The sequence below is a fragment of the Poecilia mexicana genome, unplaced genomic scaffold, assembly GCF_051168715.1.
Source record: "Poecilia mexicana isolate PSO_F unplaced genomic scaffold, ASM5116871v1 scaffold_17, whole genome shotgun sequence".
NCBI classification, from domain to species: Eukaryota; Metazoa; Chordata; class Actinopteri; order Cyprinodontiformes; family Poeciliidae; genus Poecilia; species Poecilia mexicana.
Genome location: NW_028263386.1, coordinates 25,420,910 through 25,441,223, shown reverse-complemented (window position 1 = coordinate 25,441,223; position 20,314 = coordinate 25,420,910). Strand labels below are relative to the sequence as shown.

Here is a 20,314-nt window from a genome sequence, read left to right as displayed (position 1 = left end):
TCCCGTTAATCTGTACATATTTACACTTATTCAGTCAGAAGCTACATGGAATTGATGTCTAAATATCTGACCCAAACTTTGTTTCAATGATAGGATGTCAAAATGTATGTCTAATATGACAAATTAAGAATTAAATAAAACGTATGTAAACAGGGTAGACTGCAGACACAGAATGTACCCAACTAACTCATGAATCTGTCACATAGCACAACTATACAATGGAGATCTGTGCAGGGTGAGTTAATCATTGTCATACATTTTAAAGGCCCAAATACCCAAACAAAGGGACCTCTGTGGTCATCATAAAAGACATTCTGTATGTCAGTGTTATAACATCAAAATTCACTCACATCCAGCGGTAAGGTCTTTCAACAAGCAGTGTGTGTCACAATCATGGCAGATCCTCTTGACACACACAACATAAAAACGATTTACAAGATACAATTTAAAAATGAAAGAAGAGAAAATTATATCAAAGATAAATGACAGGATAATGAAACTGATCTAACTTACCAATCACCACTCCTCTCAGTGAAACGCAGATTTTTATTCTGTATGTACCTTCATAAACTCCCTTCCTGTTTCACTGCTAAATTGGGAAGTAAGTACAATAGATCACAAGACACGGTGGCTGCAGAAAGCAACAACTTCTGTTTGAATCGGAGTATAACCTTAGGAACAGCAACTATTTTCATTTATTGTGACGATAAACTCAATTTGTCCTTGGCTTGGCTTAGTGCATTGTTGGGATTTCTATTTTTACTATGTTTTCCAGTTTGGGTTTAACTAGACCAGCAATAAATTAAAATGCACTACTTCATTTAATTGGTGTCCTGAAGTTGCCTAGTCAATAACTATAATGGGGTTTTTTTGTTGTTGATTTTTTTTTTTGTTGCTTTTTTGCTCTTAAGTGCAGTATTTGTGTTTGTGAGGTTTTGACAGAACTCATGTACAGTGCTTAAATATTTTATCACTTATTTTTTAACACCATGAAAATACTATATACAATGCTAAACTGCTTTCGTGTTGCACTTGTAATTTAGTAATTTAAGGTAATTTAACCCTTTGATTTGACTGGAGTTGGAGACCTCTGACATAGAGCCTAAGAGCGCTTCCTAGAGGTCTAAAAGTTGATTCCGAATTGATCGGAAAACAGATCAGACTTCCTCATCATTTGAATGACTCCAAATACTAAACGTTGCGGTGAATAAATCTTCATCAGTGCAGACAAAGTGCCTGCATACCATATCATGATATTAGGTATCAAAGTTTACATTTTTTAATTATTTATTTTACAATGGCTGTTATACTCTAATTGTATTGACTGAACAATTGAAAGTTGTGTAGTTTTCACATGTTTGACCAAGTTTGTGAAGCTATTGGTGTATTTAAGTGTGTTGTACTGGTGCAGAAGTATAAAATACATTTGTAATTCAGTACATTTATGCCTGTGTTTAAAAAATTAAACATTTTAAGCCAGTTCAGCTGTTTTTTCTGTATTCAATCAGTGGCATTCGATACTGAAACTCAGATATCAGTATTCGAAGTGAAAAATGTAGATCGGTGCATCCTTAGGAAATAATAGTGGAAACTAGCAAAATGATGGTGGGAATTTTAAAGAGGTGTTTGACTAACTCAAACCAATGAAGACTTACCCATCAATTACTAAGATGGATATAAATCATTTCCATATCCCTAAATAAATGCATTTTAAACTACTAGAGGTAGATTTAACTTTGGGTCTCTCAGATGCTCTTTGTGAGAGGCCCACAGACTTTTCCACCACTGCAAATATATAACTACTTTTACATAAGAATAAATTCATTTCCTTTATTCTATGTTCACAATTCTGGACAATAAATGAGAATTTAATCTGTTGAAAGTATTAATATTTGCAAACAGCAATAAAACAATAATGAGGCACACCTATTCAGCACAAAAACTGCCAATATATAACTACTAATAGAAAAGGCTGTAAAGACGGAATCAATTAATATCATCCCACAATGATCCCAGGGATAAATGTTAAAAATGATGCATTCAAATCATTTTCCAGGGTTAAGAAATGCATGTCCAGAGTATCATTGCTGGAATGCAGCAGGAGGATTTCTCTGCTTGGTCTTTCTAATCTTATCCATCCATCCATCCCACACTGTTTGTGTAGGCATGTCCTACACATAGAGCAATGGTTGTACTTTATGCAGCTGTCTTTACACTGACTGTGCTGGACTGAGATTAAATAAGGGAAAACAGGAATATCCAAACATATTCCAGCTTGTTGAGACTTTTCAGGCTACTTTCACAGCTACTTTTAGATCACTGTGCATCAGAAATGTGATCTAAAACAATTTTAATATCTGTCTGTTTTTAACCCTTTACATTCTAGCTATTACTTTCTGTAGGAGGTTGTGTGTGTGTGTGTGTGTGTGCGTGTGTGTGTGTGTGTGTGTGTGTGTGTGTGTGTGTGTGTGTGTGTGTGTGTGTGTGTGTGTGTGTGTGTGTGTGTGTGTGTGTGTGTGTGACCTTGCGGTTGCATTAGTGGTTTGCTAACCAACATTCCTGATTCCTGAGGTCATTCCAAAACAACAGCAGCATTCTTAACTTTTGACTAAAGCCGACACTGGATCCTCTATCTCGCTTATTTTTTCCACTTAAATTCATGACACCTCTGAAAAGAGCTTTGCAGTTTTTGGTAAAATAATGAATCATGCAAATGGAAATTATTGAGCTTGTTTTAATTTATCATGCAATTAATTGATTTATTGCTTGTCATGACAGGTCTACACTCATGTTTTCCTATAACATGTCGAGATACAGCACTTAGTGAACCCTACTTTTACAATGACCTTCTTTGTGGCGTGACCTTCCTTGTGGATGGTGTCAATGAGCGTATGCTGAAACACTGCCAACTCAGCAGTTTTCCCCATGATCATGTGGACCACAGTATAACATTTCTGTAACAAAATCCTTTTTAGTCGGCCCGATGTAATATTGTATTTTCCTGAGAACAGAATCACTGAAATGAATGTAACTGTAATTTAGATGTGACAATTCTTGAACATGGCATTTATACAAACTCTATCATGTAGCTGTCAGTCAGTCTTAACCAAGACAGACTGGGCCAAAATGGAAATATTTCTCTTTCTGTTTGCGTGTGTGTTTACATTCTGCGTACAAAAAATGAGCTGTTCAGATCCTAAAGGACTGAGAGGAGTTTTGCCGAGGAGGGAGAGAAACAACACATGGATTTGTGGCAGCTGAAAGATGACGTCGCTATGGACGCTATGCAGGGAGCTCACTGCCCTACTGTACGGCCAGAGAGAGAGAGAGCATGACCAGACCAGACCTTCTGGGCCAAATGTCCCGGGACTGTTCTGCAGTCACAACATGTGCTTGTTACGTAGAGTTGCAAATAAAATCATTATTCATTATTCAAACTTGGCCTTAGCAACAAGAATTGCGGAGGCAAACTCATTTCAAGCTTTACAAAAGGTCCTGAGACAGAAAGCTGTTTTGAACTGGACGGCATTGTTTAATGAGTAAGCTCAAATTAGATGTAATTGACTTTAAATCTGCCTGCTTAATTGCATTGAAGTGGTTGTTCCGGTGCTATAAATAAACTGAAAAGATCTGTTATGTAAAAACATTTTGTATAAATTACTGCCCTCCACTATACTCCAAGCTGCACATGATTCATGAGGTGCTCATATTTTTACCTCACCTACATTTTAATGACACAGATAAATAATTATTTCATCCCGGACCTTTTTTGCAACAAAGGAAAGAGGGCCACATAAATGGCAGCTGTAGGAGTAAGTGAGTCACTGCGTGATGGTTTCTGCTCAACCCAACCAATAATTTGATCCAAGCCATTTTTAAAATAAAGAAATATGAGCCCACATTCAAACTCAACGGCCCTAGAGGAAATTTGATGAGGCACCGTCACTGCGGAAATCTGTCAGCACTTTATGAATACAAGCAAAACAAACTTACCGTTCCCCGAGACACTAAGAAATACTAAATAATTTAGAAGGACAGAAGTTGGCTAGTCGGTTAAGTTTAAGTTGTGATTTAGAACTAGTTAAAATGTTAAATTAAATTAAAAAATGAAGGCGTAGTAGTCATTTGGGTGAAAAACTGTCATGATGGGGAAGTTAAAAGAGAAAGGTTTCAATTACTGACTAAAGCTGCTGGGATTTTGTACAACATTCACACCTTTGAAGTGAATGTTGTACACTTCTGATGCTCTGTCCAAGTAGTGTGTGTTTATTGGGATCATGAATGTGGAATTCCCAATGTTCTGCTGAATCATAACTGCATATGTGACTTTTCTGAGATGTCTCTGTTTTTATCTTGTTCAAACTAAAGGATAAATTAGCCACCTTATAATGAAAATTCAGTTCTTTATAATTTCTCCCTATAGGTCAGGTAATTATTAATCGAACTAATCTGCATAGATTTCAATTTGAGATTCAGCCAAAAGCAATAAGTACCCACTTTCAGCCAAGAGGTACATTATGAGAAATAAGCTTGTTTAACAATTGTTTTAACAATAAATATATGTCACAGATAGGATTATCACGACAAACAATTATATTTTTTCTTAGCAGCACATTTAACAGTAATTCTAGATCAGTGGTTCTTAACCTTTTTTGAGGTACCGAACCCCCCAGTTTCATATGCGCCTTCACTGAACCCTTCTGATAAATACAATGTCGCCTTCCCTGCTGGAAACTGTTGGGCGGAGGAGTGGGGGGGGTTGCGTGCTCCTCCGCAGCACTGATTGGCTGAGCGATGTAACGTGATCCTCTGCATTAAGTGATGGCAAAGCAGGGTGTCATCACGACTTTACACAGTGTGTCTTTACCTCCGCGGCAGAGGCTCCGCCGAACCCCTGAGACTGACTCACCGAACCCCTGGAGTTCGATCGAACCCAGGTTAAGAACCACTGTTCTAGATCTTCTGTTTCAACTAAAAACAATTAGATCTTAAAGCACATTTTTTGTTTTTCAACTTGACACTGAAAATTTTACTGGAGCTCAACATGCTGGCCGATTCCTAGCAGCATCAAAAATTTCACACTCCATCCACACATCTAATATGACTGGAAAGGCGGTATATATAAGTTCAGTCCATTTGGTCCATGCAGTCAATTTACTTACAGATGAAGGTGTAGTCTCAGTGATGAAAGCTGAAGCTGAATTTGCAAGAGCAGACTGCCGGCCTGAATGACAGAAAACACACATATTACAAGGATACAGATCACATTGTTTTAACAAGATAGCTGACAGACTCCGTCGTCACTATGAGCCAGATTTTCTTTCTGAAGTACAAAAAAATGCTTGTCACAGAGAATGAAAATATGAGTAGAATAACCACTAATTAAATGACAATGCTATAACAAAAGTGGCTGTAATACTGTGATCTTATTCAGGCTTTTTCACAAAAAAGCTTCCAGTTCTTAACACAGGCTGGTGCCAGAGATACTTCTTAAGTGGTTCGGGAAAAGAACTGGTTTGCTTTTCCATCACTCAAGAGTCAATTTGGAGCCACATCATTATGTCACCATGAATGTCTCTGTAATTTATTTGTTTTTGTGAAATGTTGTAGAGCGTGGAAACAATCTAACAAAACAAATATTGTTTATGCCAGAATCTGACTCAATATCTCCACCTTAATTTATTACCAATGCTTTCTAACTCTAAATAGATGGAAAATGGAAGCTAATAACACAACCCTAATTTCACTAAAATTAGGGCTGTCAATGTTAAGGCATGTGATTAATCTAAAATGTTTAACACATTATTATTATATAATGCAGATTAATCTCACATGGAGGTTTACCTTATTTAAAGCAGCACATCACGAGGTTTTCTACTGTAGTCATTAATGCAAAGTCGCAAACGCAAGTGAAAAGATGAGTGAAGCGAGAAAGTGGTGCACTCAGCGGGAAAATTTCGCTTTTAAAAACACCACAAGGGTAGTTTGCATTAAAACAAGCTGGTATGTAGCCGACTTATTACTGCGGTGAATTATTCTTCCACTGAACCGCAACCACTTTATAGCCAACATTTCTAAATTAACATCTGAAATAAAATGGTTTCTTTTAAACCTTCCTGAATATGAAAACCTGGAACATAAATACATTTGTTTTGAGCCAATTTACTTAATTTACTTTGTTTTTAACGCTTAAAGCTTACAAAGTTGAGCAGGGGGATTAATCACAGCTCTAGAGTATGATTAATCTGATTACATTTTGTTATTCGATTAACAGCACTCATTAAAATACGAAGCTAAACTCAAGTGTGTTTAGCAATGTTTTCATTGGCTGCTGTTCCCAGTGGGCCCGCCCCCTATGTAACTCCTGACGTAAGCAGATTTTTCCTTTGGTCCAGCAGCAAACGGGGACTACAATAGCTCTTGTTTTCTGTATTCAGGTCGGGGTTTGTCTCGTTTTAAACATTAGTGAAAAAAGCCCACTAACGCCAGGTAAGCACTGGAACCAGTTTGGTGGAAAAGGTCCCCGGGAGGAGAATATCAACAGTTGCATGTGACGTATTTGCAGTACAAATTCAGCAGTCTCCATCTGACAGTTACAGGAAGCACACGAACAAGAGAACATGACAGAACGCTCTGTGTATTCACTGTTAGCTGAATGAACAGCATGGCTCCCAGGACTGACAAACAGTCAGTCTGAAACAACAAAAGGCCATGTACACATCATCAGGAAGTCAAAAGCATCAACAGTCCCTGACCGAGAAGGCAGCATAACATCAGCATTGACGCCACCAAGCAGCCAATCACTGACTCATCAGTCTGGCAAGCGCTTTGAAAAGCAGCTGGATGTGCGGTGTTGTTTCAACACACATTGAGAATAAAAGCACAGTGATCTGTTGAGGTCACACCACCAACCCCACCAACATACACAGACCACACAAAAGCTCTGGGGCAGGCTTAAAGTGAAATACTGCTGAGTTTCTGATGTGTAAAGCTAATTTGAAAGAGAGTAAAAGTTGCAACCTGTTGCCGAGATCTGTGAGAAGAATGTCTATAAATCTGATTTACATAAGAGAGGGAGATATCATTTTCCAGTCATGAATCAATGGCTTGTGTTGATTAATAGAAATGTGAATTCAACTGAAGCTCCTTCAAATGAGAGATTGGACATTTAAGACTCACCAGTCCTGAAACTAAACAATACTACTAACTCTAATTTGTTTGCCCATTGATTTTACTTCTATTATTTACGGTTGTGGTAAAAGAGAGTATGGTGACTTTTAATGTTTTCATGAGGACACAATATAAGTGATCTGGTCTTTACCAAGTCTGACAAATGTTTAAATATTAACTAAAAAAAAAAAAGATTCCACTGTTAGTATTGATTAAACTCTGAAGAAATTCAAATAGAAAAGTAAATTGTAATTCAATAGTTGGTTTAGTTACTGGGTATGCCCCATTCACACAGCAGCATGCTACTCTAGCTAGTGCACTGATTGCAGTTTTCTGGCCAATCACCAATCTTTAAAAAGCCTGACCTGTCAATTCCAATTCTGGTCGATACGAAATGTTTGTGTGAAATGTTGCTCAATGTAGCAAGAAAGTTGGTGAGTTGGTAACACTGGGGTGAATATTGTTAGCTGCAAATGTCCAGATGTGACTTGGTGGGCCAGTCCGACAGTCAAACCTTTCTCAGGGCAGAACAGAGAAGGACAGTGGTTAATTTTTAGACCTTTTCTGAGGTAGATAAGAACAGTGGACAATATCGGCTTCGCATGTAAGCATTGGCCAATTATTGATCTTCTGGAATTAAAGAAACTGGTACCGATAAACTGGATGACTGATGAATTGATAGATTTCATGAACAACAGAAGCAATTCATTTTTATAAACAGGCTATGGCACTATTTTTGAACAACTTGAAGACCATCATTCTACTTTGAGAAAAAAATATTCCCAAGTAAAAAACACTTCAGATATTTGACCATGTCTCAAGGTGCAGATATCACAGCAAATTGGCCCAAAGATCAGACCATGTAGCAATCAGAGAAACTGACAAAGCCACAACAATGCAATATCAGTTTGCACCGGTCTCACTTAGCTTGTTGCTAACATTGTTGCCAACTTAGCAACATTGTTGCCATATTTGCCTGCGGTGAGCCCCTTAAATTTGATATTTGATATCAGGCAGAGCGAATATTGACATTACTCAACCGACATTAGTAAATAATTTCAAAAAGTTCATTGCTTTCTTCTACTGAATCACAAATGATCAAATACACAAATTATGCAATGATGTCATCTAGCGACTTTTAAGATAACCAGTAGCTGCTTTCCTTGCTGAGGAGTTGGCACCAGTGGTTGCTATGGCAGTACAATGATAAAAAGATGGAGATACTAAGAGTTGCCAAAGCCTCTTCCTTTTAAAAAGAACATGATGTCAAAGTTCCATCCAAAAGAATCATTAACCATCTTTAGCATAATGTTCCTTGGACAGATGAGAATAAAGTAAAGATGCTTAAGCCAAAATACATAATACAAAACTGAGCATATAGGCAAAAAAAAAAGCAACACTTAGAAACGTTTAAGCATTGTGGTGAAAGGGTGACAGGCTTGCTTTAGAGCTACAGGTTTGGAGGTCTCTGCAGTTATTGAGTCAAACACAAACTTTTCTGAATACCAAAGCATTTGAGGGTCTAAAATGTCAATGTAGCTCACTCTATATGAGTGATCTTTATATGAGCCAGTTGCCACAATACAACTTGACTCTCAAACATTGAGGCAAATCTATAGTAGAACGGCACAAAAAAAAAACAACACGAAAAAAAAACTGAATGTGAAGAAATAGTCCAGTCAAATTATAGTGAAATGCTATTTTGGGACTTTAAGAAAGCTGGACATGAACAAATCTACTTTCCATTGTGGTTTTACGAATGATAACAGTCTGAAATTGACTTTGTACTCTTGAGGTTAGGTGAAAAAACATCAGATTACTTTTTTTTTATCATGCTCTGACATGTAAAACTTTACAAGTGAAAGAGAGTGTACTATTTTGGATTTTTACATTGATTGTAATGGATAAGGAACATGAGATGAACACTATAATCAGTTAGGTGTAAATCCCCATTTGCACTCTCTGATTAATATTTCTGCATGTTATAGTAAATAGGGCAGATTCCCCCCAACCAGATGATGTCATAGCCTAAAAATTGCACATCCACTCACACAGAGTTGCAACATAGTATCATTTTACCTCAAAATCTTACACAACAGAGCAGCTGTTCAATTATTTGTTACAAGCTGTATTGTTGGTCAAAGTTTTAAATATTTCAAGCAAACACTTAAAAGAAAAAGTAACAAAGATTTTCCTGCTGACTCTATAAGCAGATACATTAAATCCCTTCAGGCATTCTATGTTGATTTTACAGCCTACTTAAAGCTATCTATCAGCGTGCCCTTTAGGTTAAACTCATTTGCCTGTTCTCTCATTGGTAAATAAACTGACTGATTCTCTAATGGCAGAAGACAGTTTAAAGACCAAACAAGCCAACCCCTCCCTTACTGTGCTAAACACTGACCCAAATGTTTCTTTTTGCATCTTCTTTACCTGTCTTAGATCCTAAGTACATATCTCAGACACTCTTCAAATTTAACTCCATTTGATTGCAATCTAAAAAAAAAAACATGTCATTATCATGTTACGGCTGGTTAAGAAAAGTCTTTGAAACGTGACACACAATGAAACGGAACTGTCGAAAGGAAGAGAGATGCTTTCACCGCAAAGTGGAAACAAAGATAAGGAGGGCAGCAGACTAGAAACGCAACAAACCTTCGTAATTGACTGGTTCAAAAGATGTTTCCTGTAAAAAGTGTTATCTGCACATCAAATGACGGAAGTACATAATGCTAACGTTTTCACAATAGGACTTATCTGGATAAGACTTAGGAAGATGCCAAATATGTCAAAACTTCAAAGAAACGTCGCGTGAGCTCCAGGCTGGCGGCCGAAAAAAACAAAAAAACACAATCATTTGACTCTTAAGAATAAGTTCGACAAAAAGCTCTGCGAGACAAAAAATATTTAAATTTCTAAGAGCTGCTTTACCGAATGAATTTCCTCTTATCGGTGGTGGTTTGTGTCCTCCCTCCGACAAAGCTGCTGTCGCTCTGCTCCACGGTCCGTCCCACCGCGAGCCTACCGAGGCACGCGCCCCTTTTTATCAGGTTCCATTTGTCCCATTCGCGCTCGTTCCCCTTCACGACTCCACGTGCAGATCGATTGGCTTCAACGGCAACCACGTAAATCCCCCCCCACAACCCCTTTTACCAATGGCTTGTCATCGCGCGCACGCTCCGTGCGGCCGCTCTCCCACTTCCACTCCAGCCTGATTCTATTAGATTTCCACCCAGAAGGGAATGAATATGTCTGTTTGAAAGCAACAGCCCTCCGGCTCTTTGTCTGGAAACCTTCCTGACACTTGAAGTTTACGGTCTATACACTAATACAAATTTTTGATTTTTCTTTGCACTTACCTCAAGAATAACAATAATTATCCCAGTGATTTTATTGTAGCAAAATCTAATAGAATATTTCATTTTCATTAATGAGAATTTCAAAGCAAATTATGCTGTGATAGTTATAAAAAAAAGAAAGACATTTGTAGGGATCATTAAAAAAAATGCACAGAGCCATGCAATGCTGTGTGTGTGTGTGTGTGTGTGTGTGTGTGTGTGTGTGTGTGTGTGTGTGTGTGTGTGTGTGTGTGTGTGTGTGTGTGCGTGTGCGTGTGTGTGAGTGTGTTATTCCTACCTCTCATCTTTGCCAAATGTGGCAGACAGGTATATACTCCCACAGATGAACCTCACCAAGCACAATCAAGAGGAGCTCAAGATGAGTGGGTTCCCCTGAGGAAGACTGCCTGACAATTCCATCTCAATGAGTGGCAAACTTGTTTTGGTCATTGTCTCATTCGTTCCTGGATCTCTGCATCCTGCCTCCTCACTCTCCAGTCTCATTCAAAAACTAATCTTCAAGCTCCTTCTGCTCAGTCTCTTCATTCATCCTCTGATTCATGCTATGGGGGATCCTTCACCTCCAATATGCTATACTCACCTGCCTGTCCACCTCCATCTATTCCTCCTCCATCTGGAAGGAAAGACAAAAGGGGAAAAACATGAGGAAAAAAAAAACACCACTCACCACCACCAGTTAACCTTAACCTCTGTGGATAGACTCACCTCTCAGGAAACTCTGTCCACCTATAAGAACCTCCTCTTCTCCGTTGTCTTGTCTGCTGCAGATCATAATGTCACCTTCATAACATTCACTTCTCGTCTTCAGTGACATACTGGAATGTTCCTTTGACAGACGAACATCTACTCCAACCACATATTTCAACAAACTGTCTAAACCGTTCTGCTGTTTCAATAGTTGTTGGTGTCAGGGTCGATTGAAACCACAACATGAATCCTCAAATCCAGACCTAAAGGGCCATTGTCCTGTAACTTTCACATGGTCCAATACGCCTCAGTCAATTGGCTGAGTTATATTATGAGTGCAGTCAAGTTCTTGAGAGTCTCGTTAATGACCTGGTTATTTGAACCAGGTGTGTCGAAGCAGGGACACAGCTAAAACCTGCCGGACACTGGCCCTCAAGGCCTGGATCATAAAACAAAGAAATCACAAAGAAAAAAAAAAGAAGGAGAGAAGCTGTATATGAAAAACTATTACCGCCATACAACTCCATAACTTTTGGAACCCTCTTTTTCAGCATTAAGTTGACGTGATCATTTCAGTCTCATCATTGAGCAGGAATGTTGGTCCGCACCATTTTAGAAACATTTCAAACCCTCAACTGGCAGACAGATGGTCTTGTAATTAATTGTAGAAAAATCCCTAGGATTTTTCTACAATCCTTGGGATTGTTTTGCTGTCACTCTACAGACTAAGCAGTCTGTAGAGTGACAGCAAAACAAACCCAAATCATCAAACCACCACCAAGCTTTTGAGATGTTAATGAAGTGTTAATAAGATTATACTGTGCATTATGGGAAAATATATCATCTGTCCAAAAGCCATTGTTCCACAACTAATATTTGTCCAGTCTTTTTTCTGTTTGTACTGTCTTGAACTTTAAAGTTTATGCTATATGCACCCATTACACCAACGAGTTGCAACTTCTTTGAGCTTTCCACAATTTGGCCTTGGAATAAAATTTGTGGGATCTGGTTGAAAATTACCTAATAAATGTTCTCAGACCGACAGGCAGTTTCCCATTTGGCAATGTATCAACACAGATCTCTACACAAGATAACTAACTTGGAAAAACTCCTGACTCTAAGGTAGACAGTACATACTTTATGATGAGCCATTGCTGACTCCTATGGAAGCAGCACTTTCGTCCACTTACTTTCTAGACACAGTTTCCAAATTTGGCTTCATTTTTGTCCAATGTATTATGTGTTGGACACATAATGTGTTCAACACTAGTTCTTTACCCAGACAGTAAAGAACTAGTGTGTGTTTTTATACATTGGAGGTTAGATTTAAATTATTTCAGGATCTGGTAAATATCATTTTGTTTTTGTATCCTGTTGTACAGGAAGTACAGCTTCTACACTAGCTAAAGTGTTCAAAAACTCCAGCAGCAGTGAGATATAATTTACAGTATCACCGAACTTCTGCTGTGCTGCATTCAAGGCCTCACTCAGGAGTGTTTTGGAGTCATTTTGATGCCTTGGTTGTTGCTAGGCAACAGCTGTCCTGAAAAAAAAGAGATGAATGGATGTCCCTGGGTCTTTTTTCTTCATTTTTCTTTTCTACTTGTGCCCTTTTCACACTTTCTGAATAGAAATTCAATCTGTCATATTTTTTTTAGTCTCTCTCTTTGTGGGTATCTTTTATCCCTCTGGGATCTTTGTGTTGTACATCTGAAAACAACTTATACATGCTTCTATCTCACTGATGAAAACATTTAAGTTGTTCTTCCGATAACATAACCAACTTTGTTTCTTAAGCAACTTGATTTTCTTATACTGTGGCGACATAAATGACTATCATCTAAATGATGAAAAATACAAAACTTGATGAGGAAATGCTTGGAGATTATTGTAGGAACTACGGTAGCCCACTGGCACTTGTCCTCCCTGTTCCACTTGGCTGTGTTAATTGGACATATGTCCCACCATCTCTATGACGACAACAGGGAATTTAAGAGCCTACATCCTCCTTTGTCTCACATAGTACATGGTTTCTTTGGATATTTGTCTCCGCCAAAGGCTTTTTCTGCCCAGAAATATTATATATTAAAGTATCCAGGATGATGATGCACCATTCCCGCTGAGCCCAACCCTTTGCGAAATGCAATTACAGGAGGCAGGCAGAACAGCTGTTATTCATGCAGGCATTAATTTATCCACAGACTGTGGGTCTCCTTTTGTTTGTGGATAAAAAACCATAAACACCCTCCTTTATGCCCTGATTGGTGATCAAGGTTTGTTGCTTTTCTGACACACATCAACAGAGGATGTAATTAAACCACTCAAGTTGTTCACAGCTGCACATCTGATTTCCATCAAGTTCTATTTAACCCCGTCTACAACAATGTTGGCTTTTATCAATCTTTTTGTTTGGCGGTTTGTACGCAGATGTTGCCGATCTGTATTTGAATTGAATGCTGCTGTGTTTTTTTTTTTTTACATGTTGCTTTCTGAATATTTTAAAGCTGTGTAAATTATTTAGCATGTGTTCATAGCAGGACTTGTCTGTTAGGCACAGCTTCTCATTACAAAATTCAAGTCAGACTGACATCCTCCAAAATCTTTTTCTTCACCTCAGTTCACTTGCAAGAGAGGCACTTACTGAGCGCTAGTCTTTTTTGCCGTGCTGTAGCAACAGTAACTTATTTTAGTTACTGTTTAGTTTAGTTTTTGAAAAAATGCAATAAGACAAAAACTGACTCTTTTGTCAACTCTTCAGGCAGCTCTCATTCACTACGTATCAACAGTTGTGGACCTACTGATATGCTTAGCGAGCATCCAGCTGGCACACTCGATTGAATTCAGGTTGCCGTGGAGTCGGTGAAAAACAAAAACACAGCAGTCTCTTCCTTTAACTACTTGTATGTGTAAATATTCCCTATCCTCACCCAAGTAAACAGATGTTAGTGATTAGCTGTGTTTTGTCGAAGCCTACCCTACTGCATTCCATGCATCCGCACTGGGTCAGCTGGCTGCCTCGTCAGCTGCTAATAAAGAAGCTTAACTTCCATAAAAAGATATTCTGGAAACGACATTCTAAAACAAAAACGAAGAGATGGAAAGAGAAATTACATGGTGATTTAAATTACCACTAATTGGTTGGAATTTAACCAAGCAGTTAGTGAACCATACCTCAGTTTTAGCAGGCCCGGGTGAAAGCAACATCCCTCAGTGTGGAAGTCGTCACTAAGGAAAGAAGATCTAGTCGTCGTTTTTGGATTTCACTGAAGCCAGAGGAAGCACAGAAGCAGCAAGAAGCTTCTAGAAAGGTAACTACATTTTCTATGGCGGAATGACTGCTGTTCCTTCAGCTTGCTTCTTGGAGCAAAAATGAAAATATAACAGAAAAGTTGTGGTGTTTTAAGAGTCCATTTTCATTTGTGACGGAACAAAAAGGATTAGAAAACGTAAGCCGTCTACTAGGAATCTAATGGTCAAAGTAAGGCTCTAATAACAGAAACCCATTATGAAAGTTAGCCGTATTAATCACACGAAATCCTAATAATTTGACAAAGTCTATTTAAAATATCAACTCTAATCAATTGGTCTGGTTTAAGGTCACTGCGGAGCTGTGTAACATCGGCTGCTCCAAGTAGAACAAATTAAATTATCATTCCGCAACAGAAATGTTTCCTCCTTTATGGTTACGATGAATGAATGATTTATTGTAACGTCTAAAACTAAACGTCTAACATGTAGTCAACCAGAAGATTTTCTCAAAGTTCAAGACATTTTTTAAATAAATTATTTTCAAACTATCTTGTACAAAAAAAGTAACATCTTTGGGCACACTTACATCTTCAGGTGAGCAAAAGAAAACATGAGAGTGAGTCATAATCTGTCTTGTAAGAAGCTAATTGACATATGCAGTAATGTTTTTAAAGTGGGTTTATTCTGTAGAAAAGTCAACTTTGGGCTTCTTTGAGAAAAATCATTGTTTTATTTTGATATAAACAATTGCAAAAACATGCATTTTCCATTTATTCAAGAGGAAAAAAAAAGATTAGCTGTGTAATAGAAAGTCCTTAAAGTGACACTGGAAAAGTTAAGTATGTAGGTCACAAAACCTCTAAATAGTGCAACTCTGCAAAAATGTAGTCTGTTTTTCCACCTCCTACAGCGTAAAACACCTAAAAGAATGAAAATAAAAAATAAGAGTCTGCACATTTACAACACAAAGTTTTATTAAATGTTAGAGAACATGATTGGAGCTCATAAAATTACCTCAATGTTCTCCTTAGTGTGTAAGGAAGTTACTATATAAAGAGTAGAAATTCTACCAAGAGAAAAAGTGTCAGTTTTACACAAAATATATTATCTTACCCCAAAACTGCAGATGTGAAGCTAATGCTAAAGAAACAGAACATTGTAGAGAACAATAACTACAGTTTTCAATGAGAGGGGCAACACAGTCTTACTCCCATCAAACATGACAAACAGAACATGAGGCTGTAATATTGATTCAAGAGAAAGCAAGTCAAACATCAGTGATTTCTTTGCTAATTAAATACACATCACATAAGGCAGACGGTTATGGATAAGGTCAATGTGGAGAAGTGCACTTGGCTTCAAAGCGTACATTAGCAGAATGAGCTACTGAAATTACGCAAAAAGAAAAAAAAACATTAAAAAAAAAGTACTAAACCATGATCATTAGTGTCCATTCTCCATTTTTTTCCGTTTGTGAAATGAATCAGGAAACTTTCTCTGGATTGGACAACATGCATCTATTTTTTTGTTGTTGTTGCAGTCGGAAGTGATCTTTGGTGAAAATGTAAACAATTGCGACAGGAAGAGAAAGAAACAAACAAAAAAGTCTTGAGGAAAAAGAATCCAAAGAGAACTAAGAAACGCCTCAGCCCTGCATCCTAACGTCGTTTAACACCTTCCAACTTTTAAAAGCGAACAGCGCTTGTGTTACGCAAGCCGTGTTTCAGAACAGACAGCAAGCTTCGCATTGTGAATTACAACTTTTTTTTTCCTTTTTGGATCCCATTCGAAAGGAATGGGATCCAAAAATAATAATAAACTGAGGCACAGTGATAAGGATGATAGCTTCGATAAGAGGCCGCTTTGGGAGTTTAAGCTAAGGCAAGCTAAAACACATGAGATATAATGATAGAGTCAGTGGCTGTAGGGGCTGGAGGCCTCGGAGCCACACGCTTAAGGCACATTCATAAGCATAAAAAGCACTGCCTGCTAAATCTAAACCCCCCGATAATCCCAACAAAAGAAAAATCATCTTGGTTTTGTTCTTTCTACACCCTCCCAATTCAGCGCAGAACAAATGTGCCCCTCGATCTGCCGTCGCTTCATCTCACTATCCACCTACCCGCCCCATCTGCCCGAGCGGCTTTCACACGCTCTACCACTGCTCCCAGCTGAACTCGTCCCCACCTCCGAAGATGACGAAGAAGCCGAGGATGGTGAGGAAGATGACGGCGTTTCCCGTCATCACCAGGCCGCAGGCGCCCCACTGGATCTGTAAGAGAGCAGACTCGGGTGTAAGCACGCGACACGGCGCCGGGGTCGGCAAAACTTGCTCGTTTGGGGTTTTTCAACCTCCAGAGAACATGCTTAGCCGGCCTGTAGGGGGCGCTAGAAAAAAAAATGTTAAAAGTTTAAATTTATGACTAATTATTATAGTGAATAAAATTAAGAAAATAGTAAAAACTGAAATTGAGAAAACATTTTTGTTGGCTGAACTAAATCAAATTAATGGAAAAAACTGGAACTGGAACTATATTATGCGTTTGTAAAATGATCTAAAACATACTGAAATATAGATATAATATTCTTCATTTTTATGTTGATGAATCTATTTATTAGCCTTTCAAACTGATGTGAAATTCATTACTTTTTTCTACACAAAAGCAGTTTACATGCTCTGTTAACACTATTACATAAAAAAACTATTTATTCTTTTCTCTTTTTTTGTTTGCATTTTGCCATGTTCCAATCACAAACTGATAATTGTGAAGAGGAAGGAAAATAAAAAATTTAAGAAAAAAAACAAAAATAAATAAAATTCTTAAAAAAATTTTGCCTCAAGAGAATGTCGCTACAAATTTAATTGGTTTTCTGACTTAAAACTTCATTGAAGCAATTCATCTTTGTGCGTATTCACCTTTTCTTTTTTTTTTTAACCTTGAATGTAATTGTTTGCCATAATTTTTTTTCTGCATGTCCCCTAAAGCCCAGGCAGTCTAACGGGTGTGAGTACTTTGGAAAGGCTCTGGATGCATAAACGCAGGAACAAAGAGAACTCACCGTACTGTTTCGGGCCAAGACAATGGGGAGCCCAAAAGACGACACCACGATCCCCGTCGTTAAAAAGTAGGCCAGCTCCCTGCATGCATTACTGGACGAGTCGTCGTCACTCAGGCGTCTGGATATGAAGGTTGGGATGGGACTCAGCACGTAGAAAATCAGCACAAAAAGCGGCCAGTAAACCCTGTGAGAGACGGAACGGGAGATCAAACACCAGAGTATTTCCTCTGCGATGAGAAAACATCCCAGTCTGGGGCTGGAGTGAGGCAACGACTGGTAACAACATGTGATCTGTCAGGTCAGTCGTCCCGTACCGAATGCTTGAGGAGCAAACTGTCTAAAACCAAGTTGGTAATTACGTATTTTTTCCGAGAAAATGTTGGAGAGACCGAAGCAAAACACAGATGAGTTCAGAAAGTGTAGAGCTCCAGTCCACCAGTCAACTAATTTCTTATTTTTGATTTGTGAGATGGATGCAAAAAACTTGTAGGTTTCAGTTTGAGCTGAGAAGGATTTATTTTTCCAAGCATCTAAGAGGATGTTATAAAAGATGACAAGCAGATTGCCCTTCTGTTATTTGTATGTTTCAACAGTAAAAATATATTCTGCAGCAACTAACTTCAGCTAGTTTAATAGTAAGTTACAAATTTGTTTTTGAAAAAAAAATCCTTTTTATTTTGTTATTTTGGGACACAGTTAAAGGCTAAAAAAAAAGCTTTTAAAATGACATCTGTCATAATGCTAGAGTGCAGGGCTAAGCTTAGTTAGCACTTCTGAAAAAGTCTTTAGATTTTCCTTCTAATCAAAGTAAGTGATGCGTTTTGAACTACGTTTTTTTGAAAGTTCTTCCAACACAACTAAAAGTATTTTTTAAACTAAAATTACACCTAAAAATATCTAAATCGTTCATAGATTTCTGAGCTAAATTTGATGGATGTTTGGTTTGAAAATGATTTACTTGTGCTACTCTTTATTTTGTTTGTTTTGTATTTGTAATTTTCTGAATGCCTACTTTCTACTTCTATTTAGGTAAAAATATAGTGAAGTGCCACTACGCTTACCTGAGAACCATTTTCAGCTCATCTACCCACCTCTGACACTCAGTCGGCTCTTAAATTCCTATCAGGAAATTTAAATTCTTGCTGCATTTTTTTATACCAACAACCTTGACAATATTTACAGATCAACAACTTAATAATAATAATAAAACTATTCAGTGGGCAACCTGAATAATTTGGGTTGTTTAACAGTATTTGAGATTTAAATTCATCTTTCCATCTATTTTGTAACTTTCTGCACACTGATATTATCACTGGAACTTGACAAATGAAATTAGTTCCTAGTCAGAATCAGCTTTTCAGACAAACAAGGAAGTTGACTTTGACTTCACTTTGCTCCCAACAAGACATTTAAAATATAAATATACTTTTGTCGCTCTTTTTTAAATCTCAGTCTGGCAGTACGCTTAGAAAGGTGGGCAGGGAGATGTTGGAGTAGGGGATATGATCTTCATCCATTATGATCGATGGAAGAAATGGTTTGAACTTCCTCCTCTTTGGGTACATAAAGAATGTGTGCTTAGGGCGTCCAAAAGGCTGGCACCAGCCCTGTTGCTTGCAAATTTTTTTGTCAAATGCTTTAAACATTTGACAAGAAAATGTCAAATGTTTAACATTTGACATTTGTCAAATGTTAAATTTGACAAATTTAACATTTGTTAATGTTTAACATTAACAAATTTTTGTGGCAATCTTTGTTGCCACAAATATAATTTGTGGCAACAAATAATCTTCTGGGGTAGGCTTGTCACATCTGAACATTAAATATTCCAGAATGTCAAATTTTGAAATGTTGTGCCCTCCCTAAATTTTAGCATACTTATAATTTGGGAGTCATTTCTAAATTTTAGTTGGGATGTTTTAATTTAAATAATTTTTCTGAACATACTTAGCCTAACAATTTATAGTTCATGCCGATTTGTTACTGTACAAATGTAAAAATGCAGTAAAGCATGGTGAGCTACATACCCGTACTGTTCCAGTGCGCAGCCCAGAAGAAGAAAAGTCAGTCCGATGGCGCCGCTGAACGAAAGACCAACCAGAGCTAAAAGGAGATATCAGAAATTTAATAACTTGACGGCAATAAATGAGCAGTAATAAATGAAAACGAAAGTGTAACACGCAAGGCTAAATCTTTCCTTAGCTACGGACTCGCTACAATATTTGCTACAAAATATGTTTGTACTCCAAGACTAACGCAGCATAAAAACTAGTAAGCAGTTTACAAAGTCTATATATTTTCTATGTGATAATAAATAACCTGTAAAACGTCACACAGTCTACTGATAGTGAAAATGATTCCCGAAAGGTTACAAACAAAAGCTAATAAAGTTTCTGAAGTAGGAGACCGTCAAAACTTATCAAAAACTTAACTGTCAACCCCTGAACCTGTACAGAAATGTTTCAGCACTGTACCTTTAATCCCAGCCATTGTTATAAATCTGTTAAATGCTCCCTGAAAGATTTTTATTCTCTTCTTTGAATATTGTTTATGATCCGAGGCGTTTTGTCTTGCTGGACGAACTTCCTGCTTCCTCCATCGGAGTTTCCTGAGGCTACGTCACATGACTGTCTTAAAGCGACAGTACCATGTTGGTACCCATCCGCTGTGGTAAACATATGACATTTTATATATATATATATATATATATATATATATATATATATATATATATATATATATATATATATATATGTGTGTGTTTTTAATATGAAAGGATAATTTTAAAT

The 20,314-nt window shown here is 37.6% G+C and overlaps 2 protein-coding genes across 2 annotated transcripts in view; both read right to left on the bottom strand.

The window, feature by feature from the left end:
• pde4bb (phosphodiesterase 4B, cAMP-specific b) overlaps positions 1 to 10,241 on the bottom strand; it is a 75,576-nt gene extending 65,335 nt beyond the window's left edge. The window contains exons 1-2 of the mRNA XM_014995561.2: positions 10,102 to 10,241; positions 5,163 to 5,224 (exon numbers count right to left, since the gene is read on the bottom strand). The gene's annotated coding sequence lies outside the window, so the exon portion shown is untranslated. The remainder of the gene's footprint in view (positions 1 to 5,162; positions 5,225 to 10,101) is intronic.
• Positions 10,242 to 15,172: 4,931 nt separating this feature from the next.
• Positions 15,173 to 20,157, bottom strand: leprot (leptin receptor overlapping transcript). The gene is made up of 4 exons (XM_014995565.2): positions 20,000 to 20,157; positions 19,553 to 19,628; positions 17,526 to 17,709; positions 15,173 to 16,737 (listed from the first exon to the last, which is right to left on the bottom strand). Exons 1-4 carry the CDS (start codon positions 20,013 to 20,015, stop codon positions 16,621 to 16,623), a joined length of 393 nt encoding a protein of 130 aa, XP_014851051.2. The 5' UTR covers positions 20,016 to 20,157; the 3' UTR covers positions 15,173 to 16,620.
• Between the last annotated feature and the right edge of the window lie 157 nt (positions 20,158 to 20,314).

Bases quoted from the DNA above. Each gene is read 5' to 3' on its own strand.
- leprot (XM_014995565.2), bottom strand. The intron at 17,710-19,552 runs GTATGTAGCTCA...CGTCTCTCACAG, and splicing joins TGCGCACTGGAACAGTACGG to GGTTTACTGGCCGCTTTTTG. The intron at 16,738-17,525 runs GTGAGTTCTCTT...GCTCTCTTACAG, and splicing joins TCTTGGCCCGAAACAGTACG to ATCCAGTGGGGCGCCTGCGG.